This window comes from Protomyctophum bolini (assembly GCF_963924005.1).
Source record: "Protomyctophum bolini genome assembly, chromosome: 12".
Lineage (NCBI taxonomy): Eukaryota > Metazoa > Chordata > Actinopteri > Myctophiformes > Myctophidae > Protomyctophum > Protomyctophum bolini.
In genome coordinates this window covers 13,907,101-13,927,244 of record NC_137873.1, presented here as the reverse complement: position 1 = coordinate 13,927,244, position 20,144 = coordinate 13,907,101, and the positions used below count along the sequence as shown (strand labels likewise).

Sequence of the window (20,144 nt, the reverse complement as noted above, 5' to 3'; positions counted from 1 at the left end):
CAGGTTGGTGCCTTGCATAGTTTCCTCCACCATCTGTGTCTGAATGGGTGAATGTAATGCACAATCTATGTTGTAAAGTGCTTTGGTTAAAAGATAAATGCACCATTTACCATTTTGTTGGTGTGGGAGAAGAGCAGACAGACAGACAGACAGACAGACATTAAAGTTAGTTGGTGACTTGAAAGAAGAGGACAGGGCAAGATGGAGGCAGATGATTGGCTGTGGTGACCCCTGAAGGGAACAGCCCAGAGTTTCACCCTTTCAAAGCCTGCTCTCCAAACCAGTCTCCTCTGGACAGAGTGTTCAGGAACACTGGCTGCTCATTGGCAGTTTTCTGTTGAGTGACCTTAACCTGTGAATGGCAGACACATGACACAATGAAACATTGATATGATGACACCTACTGACACCCTACTGTCATCATGACACGATACCTACTCTAAAGCTGGAACTTCAGGCGGAGAAGTCCATGCACAAGATGCAAAAGAGTGCGCAGCTGGGGTTTAACACAGAGTGCATTAATCGATTCAGGCGCGACCATGGATGTTAGCACTTACGTCGTCATTTAGTGCCCTAAACAAACATTAAAGTCCATAGACTTGGCTGGCAAACGATTTATGTCATAAATACTAAGCAAACATTAAAAGTCCTGGCAAGGGTTGGGCTCAGCGGTCCAGGCACCTTGGCTCGTAATCCTGTGTGCCGCAGGTTCGACTCCCAATCCCAATGTCCCAATGTCACCCCCCCATCTCTCTCCCCATTTCCTGTCAGCCCTATCTATTCCTCTATACAAAAATAATATAATAAAGGCGAATGACACAAAAGTAATACATAAAAAAAAGTCCATAGAATTGGCTGCCACATGAGGTAATCTTCAAAAGCCATGCAATACATCATCATTGATGACATCATAACTGTCCTACCTGTCCATCACTGATGATGAAGAAGGTGTCTCCCGTGGCTCCCTGACAGATGATGTAATCCCCATCGTTATAGTGAGTCTGACAGACAGACAGACAGACAGACAGACAGACAGACAGACAGACAGACAGACAGACAGACAGACAGACAGACATTATAAGAAGGTTATGATAACGATCAAATCGATTCCTTATTTCATTTATTTTCATTAGAGCACAGCTAAAGCATTTTCTTGGTATTTTCCATACAATTTTCTACACATTTTCAACACATTTCTAACTCTGACACACATGTCAAATGATGCATACACTGTCCCTGGTATGTAGGTAAATATAAATAAAATAATGTGATTTTAGATGTGAGAACCTCCTCCAACACGTCGGCCAATTTACTGAGAAGATCTTCTGATAACGATTGGAATGTTGGAACACTGGGAGAGAGAGAGAGAGAGAGAGAGAGAGAGAGAGAGAGAGAGAGAGAGAGAGAGAGAGAGAGAGAGAGAGAGAGAGAGAGAGAGAGAGAGATGTAGATGTAAGTATTATAGCAACTTCATAGACAGCTACATAATGCATAGGTTACTGTTCAATTAATATTTGTTAATTGACTGATTGAATACTTTATTAGCTGTTTATAGCACAGTGGTTCAAAATACAATGGTGCTAAAAAGATAACACAAAAAGGGCTTGTTTCCATCGTGGTCCTGTTTTATCCGAGCTTTGTTTCTCATAATGAAGTTGTTCTCTTTTCCCCCAAATTGTAATAATAACATATAGATAGATACATACATAATACACACGTGTCATATGTGAGCAGCAGCCAGAGGCAGCACGTGCTCCTCCTGCCAACTATACTGCCCATGCCCGTATTAAACAAGACTTAGGATGATATTTACCATGCTCTGTAACGTGTATGAGTGTATATATAGTCACATTTACTAATGTGCTTTGTAATGTGTATGACTGTATATGTATGGTCACCTGCGTATGAACTCCATGTACTGAGAGTGTTTGATGAGACCAGTCCTCATCATTATGGTCTGGAAACCCTGTCTATCGATCGCCCACAGCCTGATGTCTGTCAGTGCTAGAGAGAGAGAGAGAGAGAGAGAGAGAGAGAGAGAGAGAGAGAGAGAGAGAGAGAGAGAGAGAGAGAGAGAGAGAGAGAGAGAGAGAGAGAGAGAGAGAGAGAGAGACTGAGTGATCATAGTCTGGCAATAGAGAAGGGCAAACACAGACAGACCTGGCTGCCCAGAGAGGAGAGGCTGTGCTGTCACTGTGATGACGGAGCTATAGAGACAGAGTTACACTTTTTAACACAATGTAAAAACTACACAAATATTAGAAAGGAGTTCTTCCCAAAATTTGAAACAAATTTCCCAGAATTCCGAAGTATGACAGAAAGGGAAAGATTACCAGTCCTTCTGGGGGAACAGAAAGAATGTGCAGTTTTGGCTGCAAAATATGTCAATTCCTGTCACAAGAAAAGGGACAACCAGTAGGACACACATACAGTATGCCATGTTTTATTTTCTGCACCACCTGCTTTATATTATATTATTTTTATTTATTTTTTCATGTCATTGATATTATGTTGTTATGCTGTTGTTTGTAATATCTGTGATTGTGCTTTGGCAACACTTGTAAAACGTCATGCCAATAAAGCCTGTTGAATTGAATTGAATTGAGAGAGAGAGAGAGAGAGAGAGAGAGAGAGAGAGAGAGAAGGAGAGAGAGAGAGAGAGAGAGAGAGAGAGATAGTATAGTATAGTATAGTATAGTATAGTATAGTATAGTATAGTATAGTATAGTATAGTATAGTATAGTATAGTATAGTGTAGTGTAGTATAGTATCGTTCACAAGGAATTGTGATGTTTGCGATGCTATATTTTAGACAGGCAGGCAGGCAGGCAGGCAGGTTACCAGTGACAGTAGCAGTGCGGGTGCAGTTGTAAAGGATGGCCAGCTCTCCAAATACTTTCCCTGGACTGATGGTACACAGCTTCTTCCCTTCCTTTGTTACTTCCACCATGCCCTCTGCATGCACACACACACACGCACGCACGCACGGACGCACACACACACACACACACACACACACACACACACACACACACACACACACACACACACACACACACACACACACACATGGAAGAAAGTATACAGTACCTTCAACCAAAGGCATTCATTAAAGAACTGCAACACTGCAGACGACAGCACAATGCATACATGCATCACACTTTGTGAGCTTGTAGATCAGTTATTTTCAGGCCTTTTTTTTACCCTCCAGCACGTAGACAGTGGATCCATCGTCTCCCTCCTGGATCACACAGCAGCTCTGGGCCACAGAGGTGGGATGCATGCAGTCCATGATGGTCAGTATCTGGATGGACAAGAAGAAACACTGATGGTCAGCATGTTTATTGTACCAACCTGTCCATGTTCCAGATGTGTATTGTACCAACCTCCATGTTCCAGATGTTTATTGTACCAACCTGTCCATGTTCCAGATGTTTATTGTACCAACCTGTCCATGTTCCAGATGTTTATTGTACCAACCTGTCCATGTTCCAGATGTTTATTGTACCAACCTGTCCATGTTCCAGATGTTTCATGAAGTCGTTCTCCAGCAGAGCTCTTTGGATCAGCTCCCTGGACCTGCAGTAAAGATTGTTTAATTAATTTGCACAATTTTCTAAACCAAATAAAATACAATAAATTATAAACGTAACAAAAATAAAAACAAAGGATAGCTGCAAGCAGATGGGGCCAAGCAATAATAAAATTCACACCCGTGTGAATTGAGTGGTGCAGGCTGCTCAACAACACCACTGGCTGGCTGCATTTATAGTGCTCAGTGTGAATGGCCACATACATACATACATACATACATACATAGTAGTTTTAAATAAATTAAGGTAGGGTGGGCTGGGCTCTTTACAAAAAAGTCCCCCTTTTAAATACTACACACATACATACATACATACATATCTACATGCATACATTTCAGAAGTTTTAGCAGTTTTTAAGGACCCACTTTTAGGCCAGTGCACCAGAGCAAACTCTTGCCTTTTTTTAAACCCTACCCATTTTAACCAAATACATACATACATACCGGTACATATATACATACATACAGTACATACATACATACATACATACATACTAGGACCAGTGGACAGCGGAAACTCATGGAGCACAGATGGATTAAAAAATTACAAACTGTAACACCCACTGGCTTAAATGAAAGAAGTTGAATTTTATCCCTTTCCTGTTCCCTTATCTGCAAAATAAATAAATGGTATCCAGGCCTTGCTGTGAACTTTTACTCTTTTATGGTTTTAGGTTGTTTTATTAATGTCTATTTTTATATCCATTTTACCATTGGGTTTTAGAGGACAGTTTCGGACCATGGTTTAGGTATGCGGTCTAGCCTAACTTGGACTCAGGGGGGTGGACGCCTCTGCCTTGCATAGTCCCCAGTGAATAGGCATTTTGCCCTTCATGTGTTCATGGAGATGGTGGAGGCATATGGACACTCAGGAGACGTAGTGCGTGCGTGCGTGCGTGCGTTAACTCACTCTTTGCTCTTGCTGTAGCAGGTCAGAGTGACATGGGTGAGCTGTGACGGGTCCAGTGCAGTGGGTTCTGCTGAGATGGCTTGTCTCTTTGTACGCTGTGGTTCATCTTGTACTGCTGGGGACTGCACTTGTGCGTCCCCAAAGGTGGCAGGTTTCTGAGCATCTCCGCCGTGTCTGTCCATCTCCGTCCGCAGCTGTCTGATCAGGTCGTCCTTGGTGACCAGCTCCGTCCGCATCTGTCCGATCAGGTCATCCTTGGTGTCCAGCTCCAGCTCTAGTTCATCTATGAGGACGTCCCTCTGTCTCAGCTCCTCTATCTTCAACTGCAAGGCCTGCTGGAGGGCTCTGAGGGTTCCCATGCTGTTAACACACAACATATACTGTACACAACACAGAGCTCTGAGGGTTTCCATATGATGTTAACACACAACATACAACACAGAGCTCTGAGGGCATCCACGCACTGACGCAGCTACGCCCAAATATGGAGTCAATTGTCTAACCTCGATCTCAATGTGTCGTGATGGCTTCAGCAAGCAGCAGAGAGAGAGAGAGAGAGAGAGACACACAGAGAGAGATATTCTATAGTCACTTCTCCATACTCACACTATACTGACTATAGGTATCAGATACAGTCCACAGATGATGCCAGCTACGTTCTCATTTGTTCTCCAATATGGTCTATTGAATTCACACCGCTGTGATGAATACACTGAAATTATAATTATAAACTAACTTGTGAGATTAACCTGGATGTCTGTCTACCAACCAGCACCGATAGGCTATGGTCACTGTCAAGTGTCATGTTGGGTCTTAGCTAGAGTCCAGTGAAATCGAAGAGAACAGCTGAGTTTGACAGCATGGCAGGTTGAGTGTTTTGTATAGAGAGAGAATTTAAACAATCAAGCATGCAGTGAAAATACAGATCTACATGCTTGCAACGCATCACATGGCGATGTGAGCTTGTAGATTTGTTCGTCCACATGAAAATGTGTTTTTTTGCTCCTAAAAATGATCACCAGCCACAGTGGCTAAAATAATACTAAGACAGACAGACAGACAGACAGACAGACAGACAGACAGACAGACAGACAGACAGACAGACAGATAATAATAATAATAATAATAATAATAATAATAATAATAATAATAATATTATATTTAGCTTAAATCTTGCTTAGGTCTGTACCTTTAACTGTAGGCTATAGTATGAGAAGACTGATATAAACAAGTCTTAGTGTTATTTTTATTTTTATCCTTGTAACAGTTTTTATATATTGACCTGTAGTGCAGTGTAGGGCAGGCATACCTTTGTACCTTTATAGGCCTACCCATTCTACAAACTGTGAATAACACTTCAATCAATCTGATAGCAATTATTTGGGATAATGACAATTATTTATAGTATCAGAATCAGTCAATCAGAAATAGCAAAACGATAAAACAAATAAGTATAGGCCTGCCGCCTACCGGTAGGTAATAATAATATCTAGAATGCGCCACATTGTGAGCTTAGATGGTCAATCCCTTGACAGCTAACCCTCTTTTGATTTGCTTCAGTTAAAATGCCCAATTGAAATTGAACCAGAATGCTTTTGTGTCAACGCAGCTTTCTAGTACCCGCGCGAACCGCGAATGAAACATTGCGATCCGGTCTAGTCTAGAGCCTGGCTCACGTATCCGGTAACACCATAAACACCAACACATGCATAATGCGCGCACCGTTTCCGTATCCGCTCTATGCCCAGGCAGTGGGCACTGGGCAGAAGCTTGCAAAGAAAACGGATCTGTTCTGAATTCTATTGTGAAAGTTCAGACAGGAAGTGTTATATTTGTTATTGTGTTTAACTCAATACTTTGCTTTAACGTTTCTGTTGACAGGCTGCAGCCACGACTGTAAAGATAAACATGGTGTTAAATCAGAGCAGAAACGGAGCAGAGCAGACTAGCCTTCATCTCACGGAGTGTTCATCAAAAGCTGCTGCTGCTCTTTAGGATAAAAAAAAGAGAGTCAACAACAGAGTTGTAGCAGCGATGGAACTCGGTATGTGCTGTTTGATTATTTGATTTGATGTGGTAGTTTAGCCCGTTAGCTTAGCTGGTTAGCTTAACGGTAAATAGACACAATGGATGGACCGTCGGACATATAGGGACCCTTCTGTCATTCCGAGGCCTGGAAGGGGTCTGTCCATTAATTGTTCCCACCTGACCTGACCCATTACAAATCGTCCGGGGGACCGAAATCCCGTTAAGCTTGGTTAACACTTTGTTGCGCTCCGTGATGCACACGGAAACTATCCGATCTGCAAGCTCACAACGCCGACTTGTGAGCTTGTGCATCAGATCTTTTCACTGCATGACACGGGCGCGCAACATGCGTATTAAATCACCCCAGGTAGTCCAACGACCCGTTATGCCAAAACACATCATTGTTCCAAAATACACTGGGTTTATTGCGAACGCAGTGATTGCGAATTCAGTGAGCACTTACTATGACACCTAGCAGATCATGTCTGTCTGTGTGTCTGTCTGTCTGTCCCGCTTTTGTGCCCATATATGGAGCTGAGTGATTACGTCACCATGACTCAGCCATAACCATATAAGGAGTCCCCAAAGCAGCTATACGTCCACCATGACTCAGCCATAACCATATAAGGAGTCCCCAAAGCAGCTATACGTCCAAAACCCAAATATGTACGAGCTGCGTTCGCTTCCCGCGTTTGCGCGTCTTACTGGTTACACAGACTATAGTTAATAAGGTATTCACTATTCAATCAAAGTTTCTAAATCACAAACGAGGATAAACACCAGAAACAATATTATTAGTAGCCTACTATAACCAGAATGTTTGCCCCAGAATAGGGCAGTGTATGGGTTCATGTGGTGTTCGGTGTTGTTGTAATACTCATGGTTGATGGTACTATGGCTTCTATAGGCCCATATGTGACCCCAGTCCCCAACGCTCATTGTAGCTCCAAGATGAGGTCCCACCGTGAGAGCCTTCAGCCAGCGCATGGTTTCCACTAGGAACGTTGCTTACTCTTTTCTGCACATCGTACAAGTTACCCAATACTTGGATTTTCTTGTCTGCAACTAAAGTAAAATTAGGCTACTTTTGCTAATTATCGGACCTTTACTTTTAAGATACGATGTGCAGAATAGGGTAAGCAAGTTGAGCAACGTTCTAGTGGAAACCATCAAACCATGCGCTGGTTCTGAAAGCGACTCATGGTGGGACCTCATCTCGGAGCTACAGAATGAGCGTAGGGACTGAGGCTATGTTAGTCCAATATGCCGATAGTCCAACGTACGTGGCCGGTTAAGACTCACCTGTGGCTCCGACATGCATTGGAGTCATGTCAGGTATTCAGGTACATTCAGGTACACCAACTCTTCGTTGGTGCCCACTCTGTATCCAATATCTAGCAGCATGTCCAAGGGGTGTACTTGTAGGCTACGTCAAGCCATCTCACACTACAGAAAGCAGTGTTGAATTGGAAACAAAACCGGGAAATCATCTGTGTCATTTTAGATTTGTTGTGTTGGCTATTCAAAAATAGCAGATATACCTGTACAAGCTTGCAACTTGTACACTAGTGCCTTATAGGAGCGGCATCAGGTCCTAATGGGCAATCCCTATACCGCCTCATTCTGTGAACCAGCAAACGTCATATTATTAGACAGTAAGCCTTCAGTGGCATCACACAGCCTGCAACTCTCCTACGAAGTTGCAGTTTAGATACATATGTGATTTATGGATGGTTGAGCACTCCTCCTATGTCTGTTTTGTTTGTTGAGGGTGTTCCATGGTGTAACAAAACAAAAGTAATTAAAAGATACATCTTTTACTAACTGCTTGCATCGCTTAGGGCTGTTTTGCCAAGTGTAATGCTTTATTGGGTCGTCCACTCACAGTCTTTGTATTGAGTTGTGCTTGAAATGTACTGTAATTCTGCAAACTTAATAAATATTTAAATCAATCAATCAAAACGTGGCGATATAATACGGTCACAGTTCAATATAGTTTGATATTGTGTGCAAGACAATATATTGTGATTTAATGTTTAATCTATGTATACAATTTGTTCCATAGTAAGCTATTCAGGGAAGCCTTCATTCAGTTAAAGTACTGACCCATAACATTGCAAATTAAATAAAGTATTAACTAAACAACAATGTTATGAGTCATATTTAGAAATGTATACGAACTGCATCGTTTAATCCTTCTCCTGATGTTAATAAAGAAATAAGTTTGAAAACTCACCAGTGATGCATTCCACATACTGAGACTCTGACTCACTCTTGAAGTGGTCTCTAGCCTTCAAAGCAAAGTTCAGTGACTCCTCATACTCCTGGAGATAAAAATAAACCTTGGAGGCCACCAGGGCATCAAGCACATGGAGAGGAAATCTGGGGTAGACCTACAGTAATGTTGCTTATGAGCCGTTTGGAGTGTTTACTATTGGCTTTGAGAATGGTGTTTCTGCTTAGGGATTTTCTGTAGTTTACAATTAAAGTGCATAGACTTGGCTGGCACATGGTTTACATAAGTAATCTAATAAAAAACATTAAAGCCTGTAGACTTGGCTGCCACATGATGTAATCTTCAAAAGCCATGAATTGGAGGGGCTAGCACCCCTCAACACATACAATCAATGTCAAATATTTAATGGTTGTATTTTGTATTTTGTTTTCTCTTTTACCTAGACTTCCTGCACTCCCCTGTGTGTAAAGAGGAGGTTTCCTCTGAACAACCGGAGAGGAGCCCCAGTATGATCCAGGAGGAACCAGAACCTCCGCAGAATAATGAGGAACTAGGGGAGTTACTTCAAATACCTGATGGGTCAGCAATGGCATTACTAGCAGTGAAAAGTGAAACTGTTGAAAACAGAGACACAGAGCCTGTAGCCAGCACCTCAACTGAACACATGAAAACTCAAGCTTATGTCAAGTACTGGGTAGCATTACAACAAACTAGTGATGACCAGCTCCTCTCTTCAAACTGTTCTGAATCTGACACTGAAGACAGTGAGTGGGAGGAGACCAGGAAAGATCAGTCAACTTTAAAAACACTGAAATCACGCAAGACACATGTGGATGGGAAAAACATTTCTTTGAACAACAAGCTGTCCCAGGACAAGGAATTATCACAACAAACAGGTTTTAGCTGTACAGATTGTGGCAAAGGCTTTAATTGTAAGGGAACTCTAAAGAGACACATGAGGATTCATACCGGGGAAAAACCCTTTAGTTGCAAAGTTTGTGAAAAGAGCTTCAATCGAAATGTTACTCTTAAGGTCCACATGAGGATTCATACAGGGGAAAACCCCTTTACTTGCCCAGTTTGTGAAAGAACCTTCAAACATAATTATACTTTGAAGACACACATGAGAACTCATACTGGGGAGAAACCGTTTACTTGTACAGTTTGTGAAAGAACCTTCAATCATAAGGTTACTATGAAGAGGCATATGAGGACTCATACAGGTGAGAAATGCTTTCATGATAATGCATATCTTAATAAAATACATACAGCATGGTATTTGAACAATAACTTTTTTTCTTCCATTAGCTTCCCCCCCCCCTTTTTCTCCTCAAATAAGATGTAAACAACATAACATAACAGGGAGGAGGACGTGGGTCTGGGAAATCTGGGAAAATAAATCAGAGATAGATGACTTTTTATAAAAAAATGTGGATGGGCTGGAGTTTGTTTGGATCACATGATTTACGGTTGTATTCTTCTCAAGGAAGCTTTGAGAAGGAAAAGCAATACTTCCATAGCATCATTTTAATATGCTCATGTACTGTAATGGTTTAGATACAATTCCAGACTACGGGCTACAGGTGCCCAGAGTCTATTTGAACCTTAATTTTCGAAAAATGTGCCAAAATGTTATAAGTTTTCCCAAATCTCCAAATTGTGTGCTTTTGTCTGTCAATTACAATAATATAATTGTAACTGAGGGGGACACCTCCGGTTACTTAAATTAAACTGGTTGAGGCGGACAATATGGACTAATTCCGATCAAAGAATTGGGCTCCGGAGAAGCGATATCATCAGCAGATTTATTGGTCACAATGTGTGGTCTGGAATAAACAATAAACAGAAATAAAGAATTGTATCAATAACATGAACTTGAATATGAACAGAAAAATCCACAGCAAGATGTAAACACCAGAAATACAGATTATCTGCACAGTATCCAAGGAAATCAAACACTCCATATTATTGTATATAACATATTATGGCCAAAAACGGTCCAAATGTTGTTAAACACATAAGCAAATCAAATACTGTAACACAGAGTAACAGAAAGAGCATACAAACGGACCACAGGCAGTAGAGAAGCTAGCAAACATATTAACATACAACCATGTGCTATCATTTAACCAAACAAACTATCAAACCTAGTATACAGAGTCACAGATATTATTTAATTACTAAAGTAACACTTATGACCCAAACATATTACTTACTTTGATTAAAGAACGCACGTTTGGAGAAACAAATGCACAGCTCTCAACAGGTCGAACTGACCATGCTGAAGCCAAACGCTAAACTGCCTAAATTGACTGCCTACTTGACTGCCTGTGGAAAAGTACCAGCAAATACCAGGTCAGGCCACTAGGCGGCACTGACGGTCTTTCTGACACAGCCGCCCCCAAATGTCTATCAATGTCATTTGTAATCACTAAGAAAGGCTGTCAGGGGAATCCTTTCTTTCAATAGTCTGTGAAGCCCAGCCCTGGTAGGTACTGACGGATGAAGGCACACCAGAAGCTATCTTCCAGCGCCTGGCTGTGTCTCTCTGTCAGTTGAGGTAGTGATGAATCTCGGCATGCCATGCCCAGATCTTTGGGGAATATTAGGTTTGGCGTAAGGGAGCCTAGCTGGCTAGATGGGGAAATGGGACATTTGCCCTTGAGAGCTTCGGCCTCCTGTGGGAATGAGTCCATCTGGGCTGGTTGTAACAGCAGCTTCGGTGTTACGACGTAATCAGGCAGGTCCACTTTGGCGGCAGCCGCCCCGTGAAGGGACCTCGCAGTATGCTGGAGAAGCTCCTTCCGGGTGTAGAAGAGGCTGGGGTTAGGAACCTGGGAAGTAGGATCTACAGACACTGCTCCAATAAACACAGTCTGCTGGGGATTTTCTGCCAGATTGGGCAGTACAGCTTCCTGCATATCTTGGAAAGTAATGCCTGAAGTTAGCAAGGGGAGGGAAGTAACAGTCTCTATCTGCGACAGAACGTAGGCATGATGGTCCTGCTCAGATCTGATTGCTACCTTAGAGGTCAGGGTGTCAACTTGCCATGGGTGTACCGGATGTCTGGGGGGTGAAGCAGTTGTGATGTGGAGACATTGTTGATCCCCATGTGAGCTTTGAACTGGACCCATCGGACCTTGGAGTGACCAGCCAAGTCGTGTGTGGATGGCAACAGGTCCCTCTTGTGGTCCTTGGCATACAGGTTGGATGGGAGTGAGCAGGTGAGGTAGGTCAGACCCAATCAGCAGTAACGGCAGTGCATGATCCACCGGGGGTAACGGGAGTCCTCTCAAATGTTTGTACTGCTTCTGTAGATCAGAAACTGGATAGGTGTGCTCAGCAAAACTTAACCCATTAGCGGTAAAAGCATTGGAGATTCGGTACCTCTCAGTAGGCTTGAGCAGTGGGGATATCTCGAACGAGACTGAGGCACCATTGAGTATCTTGACACTCTGGTGGACGGTTCGCAATGGGAGAGTCTCTGGGCAGGGAGTGAGATTGAGTCTTTGTACAACCTGAGGGAGAACAATACTCCTCTGTGATCCGTCATCAAGGACAGCATGGGCTTCCATGGTGTGGTCACCGTTGTGGAGGAGCACCTTCACCACTTTCAGCATGACACTCTGAGAGTGGTTAGGCCTGTCCCGGTATACTTTGGTTGGTGGAAGGCTGACCATTAAGGACGAGCTGGAGGTTTCATGGATAGAGTCATGCAGAACTGTAAGGTGTAGTTCTTTGCATACATGACATGGGCGCTTCAGTCTGCATGTGTCAACAGCATGTCCTCTACCACATTTCCAACACCTATTGTCCTCTGTAATCCACTTGACAATTTGACTGGTGTCAAACTTCTTGAATTGCTCACAGGCGTTGAGGTAATGATCTTGGTTGTCACAGTAAGGACAGTAGGGAGTAGGTTTAGGTGTAGTAGCCTTCTCTTCCGCTGTAAGGAGAACTGGGGTTGGCCTTTGCTTTGGCGGAATGGACCATTGTTCTTTCTTAACTGGCTTGGGATTGTCGTTCTCATAAAGAGCTGCGGCACGACTGGAGATGCGTTTGGCTTGTGACTTGACCTGCAACCAGGTAGCTAGGTCGGAAAGAGTGTAGGTCTTGAGGGTACCCGACTGTAGAATGTGGTGATTCAGGCAATACTCCACAAAGCCGTCCCGATAGGCTGGGGGCATCTTGCTGAGTAAACGGTCCACGTGAGAACCACAATGGAGCTCGTAACCACCTTGCCCTTCAACTGTCTTTAACATCCCCACTAGGGACTGAACAGAGAGAGCAAAATTTTCAAAGGCGGTAGCATCACCCATCTTCAGGGCTGGGGCGTTGAGGATAGCACCCAGTTCAGACTGGACAAGTTGTCTTGACTGACCATACTTCTCCTGAAGGGCCTGCAATGCTGCGGTGTATGGCTGTGGTTCGTGCATGTATGCCTTGGCTAGCTGTAGAGCACTAGGGAGTTTCAGGTGGTCGAGCAGCACTTGATATTTATACTGCTCACTGAGATGGCTATGGCAACTCACCAAACTGTCCAGTGCCATCTTCAATAGAGCAAAGTCGCTCTCACAGCCACTTTGGAACACTGGCAAGGTAGGTCTTGGGATGCCATATGCCGAGGCAATTAGCAGCTCAGCTCCGGGTGGTGGTTGATAACCAGGGTAGGAAGCTCCAGGGGATGGTTGATAACCAGGGTAGGAAGCTCCAGGGGATGGTTGGTAACCAGGGTAGGAAGCTTCGAGTGGTGGTCTGTAACCAGGGTAGGAAGCTCCGAGTGGTGGTCTGTAACCAGGGTAAGGAGCCCCGAGTTGTGGTTGTTGTACCATTGGTGTTTGTGCTGTAGTCTGTGTTGCTGCATCTGGTACAGCTTCGGACTTGACTACAGTTGACGGTGCATACTGTTGCACTGGACCAGGTACAGGTGGTGACAATGCAGGTGGCATGGCACGTGATGCTATCTGTGCTGGGCCAGAAGGACGTGGCCCATGGACAGCTGGAAGACGTGTGGCTTGAGACGCTTGCTGCTTAGAGGGTACAGCTTGTAGTGCTGGCTGCCGAGGTGCAGCTGGGGACACAACAGAACCCTGAGGCCCAAGTAGGGGATGCTGCAGGATCTGGGAGTCTGGAAGAGGGGCAGTAAACCATGATGGCAGCCGATGACCTACAACAGGAGGCAGGTCACGGCTCTGGGACACAGGTTGTGGAACAGTGTTAGTAGTCTGGGTGGCTGTGGCTACCAGCACTGATGAAGGCAGTACAGTATGTTGGGCAGAGGAAGCTGCAGCTGACATCATTGGATTAGTGGTTATTGAATGTTGGGGCAATGAATGCCGGCTGTGGACTGAGAGTGCTGTAGTGGACTGGTGAGAGCTGCTGACGCTACCAGGTGCTGAAGAAGGGCCTGATACTGTGGCGTTGGGGTCAGCAGTAAGAAGAGATGTGACGAGTCTGGCCACATTCAGTTCCTTCTCTGCTTCCTTCAAGCGGCGGCTCCTATCCAGTTGTTTTGTGAGATATTCTCTGGCCTGGATGGCCTCCTCCTGGTGGCGCAGAGCCTCCGCCTGGTAACGCTGGGCCTCCGCCTGGTAACGCTGGGCCTCCGCCTGCTGCTCCGCCTGGCGGCGCTGGGCCTCCGCCTGCTGCTCCACCTGGCGGCGCTGGGCCTCCGCCTGCTGCTCCACCTGGTACCGTTGGGCTTCCTTTGCTTGTGCATCTAGCCGCTGATACTCCAGGTCAGCTTGTGAATCTTCATCTAGCTGCTGGCGGAGGGTATCAACTTCCATCTGCCTTATCTTCTCCTCCAGAATGGCAGTTTGAACATCAGATAGAGCCCGAACAGGATACGTGCCAACAGAGAGTAAAGTGTGCCTACTAGAATGGGACCTGAAGCTGGAGCTGGCTCCACTCCGACTGGATGTTCTCCTCGGATTGCTTCCGGTTTGGCTCAGATGGCGTCGAGAAGCGGTTGAAGGAGGACCCTGGGAATGTTGCTGATCAACTTCATAGTCGTCCAGATGAGAAGGCAAACGGTGTTTTCTGCTGGGCCTACCATGTGGCTCAGGTGGTCCTGAAACTGCTTTGTCCATATTGTTGGTGGGTGCACTCAATCCGGATTCGAAGGACCAAATGTAACTGAGGGGGACACCTCCGGTTACTTAAATTAAACTGGTTGAGGCGGACAATATGGACTAATTCCGATCAAAGAATTGGGCTCCGGAGAAGCGATATCATCAGCAGATTTATTGGTCACAATGTGTGGTCTGGAATAAACAATAAACAGAAATAAAGAATTGTATCAATAACATGAACTTGAATATGAACTGAAAAATCCACAGCAAGATGTAAACACCAGAAATACAGATTATCTGCACAGTATCCAAGGAAATCAAACACTCCATATTATTGTATATAACATATTATGGCCAAAAACGGTCCAAATGTTGTTAAACACATAAGCAAATCAAATACTGTAACACAGAGTAACAGAAAGAGCATACAAACGGACCACAGGCAGTAGAGAAGCTAGCAAACATATTAACATACAACCATGTGCTATCATTTAACCAAACAAACTATCAAACCTAGTATACAGAGTCACAGATATTATTTAATTACTAAAGTAACACTTATGACCCAAACATATTACTTACTTTGATTAAAGAACGCACGTTTGGAGAAACAAATGCACAGCTCTCAACAGGTCGAACTGACCATGCTGAAGCCAAACGCTAAACTGCCTAAATTGACTGCCTACTTGACTGCCTGTGGAAAAGTACCAGCAAATACCAGGTCAGGCCACTAGGCGGCACTGACGGTCTTTCTGACAATAATATTTTAATTTCCTTTTCATTGACGTGTCTGCCAGAGGTGGACGGTCCTGAAAAGAACCCCTTCGGTCCTGCGCCCGACACCTCTTCCACCCAGTCAGATCCCGGAGAGGACAGCTCTGTTGCCGGAGACAAAAAGCAGCAACAGCCCCACTGTGATGGAGATGCCATTAGGATTAGGAAGGCCCACACCACTGCTACACTGCAGGGAGTGTACACTGAAGGTGACTTTGTTAAGCACTTGAGCTCTAGCATCCCTATTCTGAGGGTGACATTGAACGGTCGCTCCCAAACCTACTCGACCCCGGGCACTACTAGGTTTTCCTAAACCTAACCTCAGTTAAACTATACCATATTCCTACATGTATGGTGTGGGTTTTGCATCAATAAGGCTTGTGGGAGGTACACTATCATGATGCATAACATAATAATAATAATAATGATACCATTCACAACCTTTAATGCACACTGTACAATAGGACAATAAAGAGTTTTAACAGTTATGTAAAGTGTCTTGTGTCATGAATGAAGTTCAAATTTTCAAAGTCCTTTTTTCTGTTTTGGCATTTAGCAGACACTCTTAATCCAGAGTGAATTACAGTAAACAAGGCATTGATTCAAGTTTCGACCTACATTTATTGGCTTACAAGACATATGTCTTAGACATGTCATAGACATCGCGATCTTTGTTACTGAACAATTAGTCTTGCGTGGCCAGACTGCCTCTCACAATTTTCAAATGCTTCCGTCATGCAGTCTGAAGCAACAGAAGCTGAGTAAAATATAAAGCGGAAGTGTGCGACTGTTTCATCTTTACAGTCGCACAACTTCATCCTAATATAAACAGAAATCACCTACGCACATATCTTGTTGCTTAGCAGAAATGTTAATACAAAATAAAATGAAAATATATTTTAAAATATTTTTTGGAAAACGGAAATGGCAGCTTCCTTACTTGGATTTCGGGAGGTGTAGTTCCAACACTTATTTTAACAAAATAAAATCACTTACCCTACCTTAAACCACTCATTTTCAACGTTAAACTGTCATTAATATACCTTAGAGTTGTGTGGAAATAATAAAGTCCCCCCCTTCTGTGAAGCCTAGAACTGGAAGTCTAGAACTTGGGGTCATGTGATCGGTGACATTACAAATATGTACTCTAGCCTGCAAAGTAAACTTTGTGATGTCACTGATCACATGACAAGACAAGACATTTGTTATCTAAAATGTGCCTTTTTTATTATGTTTTACCAATTTGGAACGTAAACGGGGAAACACTAAGAATGATCAGAGTCAATAACATGCTTACAATACCATACAATGACATTCAATTTATTTGATGAATGAGGATAGATTTGAGCTTGTTTTTACAGCAGAGTTACTTCAACTATAACAGCTACAAAAGAGAGTAAACATTGCATGGAAAAGTAAAGTTCAAATCTTAAAAAAGGTTCTCTCATGTAATCTTTTATCTAGACTTCCTGCACCTTCCTTTGTGTAAAGAGGAGGTTTCCCTTGAGGAGAAGAGAAGTTCCAGTCACGTCCAGGATGAACCAGAGCCCCCACAGATTAAAGATGAACGGGAGGAGGTACTTCAAAGACCAGACGAGGGTGATGGGTCAACATCGACATTACTAGCAGTGAAAAGTGAAGATGATGATGAAAACAAAGACACAGAGCCTGTAGCCAGCACCTCAACTGAACACATGAAATCACAAGCTGGTGTAGAGGTCTGTGGAGCATCTGATGACCAGCTCCTCTCTTCGCACTGTTCTGAATCTGACACTGAAATAGTAGATGGTAATGTGTGGGAAACCAGGGAAGGTCTGTCTGCTTTAGACACACAAAATGTGGAAGGACAAAGATGGTCTTTCAGCAATGAGCTGTCCCAGGACTTGACGTCATCAAAACAAACTGATGCCATAGGGAGAGACACAGTGATGAATCACTTTGGTTGTACAGTCTGTAGCAAAAGCTTTAATCGTAAGGGAAATCTGAAGGCACATATGAGGATTCACATGGGAGAAACCCCTTTTTCTTGTACAGTTTGTGGTAAAGGCTTTTGTCAAAATGCTAACCTTGTGAAACACATGAGGAGTCATACAGGGGAAAAGCCCTTTTTCTGTACAGTTTGTGAACAAAGATTCACTCAAAAAGATAGTCTTAAGACTCACATGAGGATTCATACAGGGGAAAAACCCTTTACGTGTACAATATGTGGTAAAGGCTTTGGTCATAATGCAAATATGAAGACACACATGAAGACACATACAGGAGAAAAGCCCTTTAGTTGTACAGTTTGTGAACAAAGATTCACTCAAAATGATAGTCTGAAGACGCACATGAGGACTCATACAGGGGAAAAACCCTATAGTTGTACATCTTGTGAGCAAAGATTCAGTCGTAATGATCATCTAAAGATGCACATGAGGATACATACAGGGGAAACCCCCTTTACTTGTACAGTTTGTAGCAAGGGTTTTGGTCAAATGAGTGATCTGAAAAGACACATGAGGCATCACACAGGTGAAAAGCCATTTACTTGTACAGTTTGTGGTAAAGGCTGTAGTCAAATGAGTGACTTAAAAAAACATGTAAGGACTCATACAGGGGAAAAGCCCTTCACTTGTTCATTTTGTGAAAAAGGCTTTAGTCAAGTAGGTGATCTAAAATCACACATAAGAATTCACACAGGGGAAAAACCCTTTACTTGTACAGTTTGTGGTAAAAGCTGTAGTAAAATGAATAATCTAAAACAACACATGAGGACTCATACCGATGAAAAATGATGAAATAAATGCACTTTAGTTAATAATTAGATAATATAATCTATAGTAAAGGCTTAAGTCAAATGGGTAAAACAAAATCACATCCAGTTGCTATGTATGAACTAAAGTAAATTTTGAACAGGAGACAAACGTTTCGTCTATCCAGCCTTCATCAGTGTGGAGAGTGACTGAATGTAAGTTCCTATTAAAGGAGTGGTGACATAGTGCAGGTGCACAACATCACCGCTAATCACCTCACATCACACCCAGTTTGGAACTGTGTAATAGTCTGTAATAGTGTAAAAGTCTGTTAGCAATCAACAATGTGACTAGCAATTACATCTCTCGCTGAGGACATCAGGCTTTTTTGCCATTCATAAATCGGTTACATACATTAGAATAAAACATCATTCATTTCTACCGTCAATAGCAACCACCCAATACATAATTTGCGTGGCACCAGGGAAACGGCTATGCCCAGATATCCCTATTGCGGGATTAAATTTGATTTTTTTTTTTTTTGTATTTAGAATGAATAATCCAATTAGTCAAAATGTAAGGAAGTGACCAGGCATAGTACCTTTTTGGGCCACAGTTACATGAGTTACATTCCTCATTCATGCCCAAAGGAAAAAGAGTTTTTAAACAGTATATTCAGTAGCATTCCCTTTGTAAAAGTGCAGGTGCCTCCTCTTCTCAATGCCTATACATTTTAAGTCTTCAACTTTGTGGCCAAGTTCACAGAAGTGGCGTGCCATGGGTGAAAGATCTTATTCAATACTCTGTGTGTGAATTATGTATCTTTGTATATATTTTGAGATTAATTGCTAGTCACATTGTTGATTGCTAACAGAGACTTTATTACACAGTTCCAATCTGTGATCACCCACCCCCACCGGGTGTGATGTGAGGTAATTAGCAGTGATTGTGTGCACCTGCACTATGTCACCACTCCTTTAAAAGGAACTTGCATTCAGTCACTCTCCACACTGATGAAGGCTGAATAGCTGAAACTTTTGTCTCCTGTTCAAAATGTTCTCATCATATAGTGGCTTTTATGGAAATTGCTCTCAGGAACAGCTCAACTGATTTGGTTGTATGCGTGATGTCATCTGTATCACTCTACTTTGTATAATTCCAAATTTGCATTTCCACTTTGTTTACAATGTCCGCCAATGTTGATTTTCTAGGCTGGCATGGAATGGAATCAAGCCTAGCTAGGTTTATCTAGCATCAGTATTATAATGACTAAAATATTTAATAATTTGCATATCAGCACCCCCACCACATCAGGACATTGTGGTACTGTAGCTAAAACTGCTTCAGAAGCCAGAAAGAACATGCACTGGTTATATCAGAGAGGTGATTTAGGCTCAAACTATTTGAAATACGTTTGAGGGACATAAACAATATATTAAATATTAAAACCGTTTTAAAATGCATGAAGTTACTTTAAGTGTCTTTTTAGTTGGTGCATGTGTGAGTTCTGTGACGTTTTGTTTTGTTTCAGATTTGTAATGCAATAGAGCGCTGCAGTCCCGCCCCCTCAAGAATTCACTGTTGATTTTCCTCATAAACTTTTCAAAAAGTATTTATTTAAAGATGTTTACTCCGCGGACAAAGCCAACTCGAGTTGTGACAAATCATGACAATAAACAATGTTTTGGGACGATCAAATAATTAGAAAGAAGAAAAAAAGGCATGATACAACAATTTTTGTTTCGTTTTTCTTGTTCTTTCTTTCATGATTTGTCACAACTCGAGTTGGCTTTGT

General features: G+C 42.9%; 2 protein-coding genes across 2 annotated transcripts in view; one reads left to right on the top strand and one right to left on the bottom strand.

Annotated features, from left to right (window-relative positions):
- LOC308324987 (cGMP-dependent protein kinase 1-like) overlaps window positions 1-4,861 on the bottom strand; it is a gene marked incomplete at both ends in the record, with an annotated part of 12,491 nt that extends 7,630 nt beyond the window's left edge. The window contains 8 exons of the mRNA XM_080777359.1: window positions 258-352; window positions 924-1,001; window positions 1,288-1,351; window positions 1,899-2,004; window positions 2,842-2,955; window positions 3,205-3,304; window positions 3,513-3,579; window positions 4,503-4,861. Of these exons, the coding sequence (XP_080633485.1) occupies window positions 258-352; window positions 924-1,001; window positions 1,288-1,351; window positions 1,899-2,004; window positions 2,842-2,955; window positions 3,205-3,304; window positions 3,513-3,579; window positions 4,503-4,861 (983 nt within the window). The remainder of the gene's footprint in view (window positions 1-257; window positions 353-923; window positions 1,002-1,287; window positions 1,352-1,898; window positions 2,005-2,841; window positions 2,956-3,204; window positions 3,305-3,512; window positions 3,580-4,502) is intronic.
- A 1,554-nt stretch (window positions 4,862-6,415) lies between these two features.
- LOC308326074 (uncharacterized protein) lies at window positions 6,416-19,888 on the top strand (the record flags this gene model as incomplete). Its single annotated transcript, XM_080778885.1, has 5 exons — window positions 6,416-6,546; window positions 9,210-9,989; window positions 15,638-15,823; window positions 17,079-17,978; window positions 19,881-19,888. Exons 1-5 carry the CDS (start codon window positions 6,537-6,539, stop codon window positions 19,886-19,888), a joined length of 1,884 nt encoding a protein of 627 aa, XP_080635011.1. The 5' UTR covers window positions 6,416-6,536.
- Window positions 19,889-20,144: the final 256 nt, after the last annotated feature.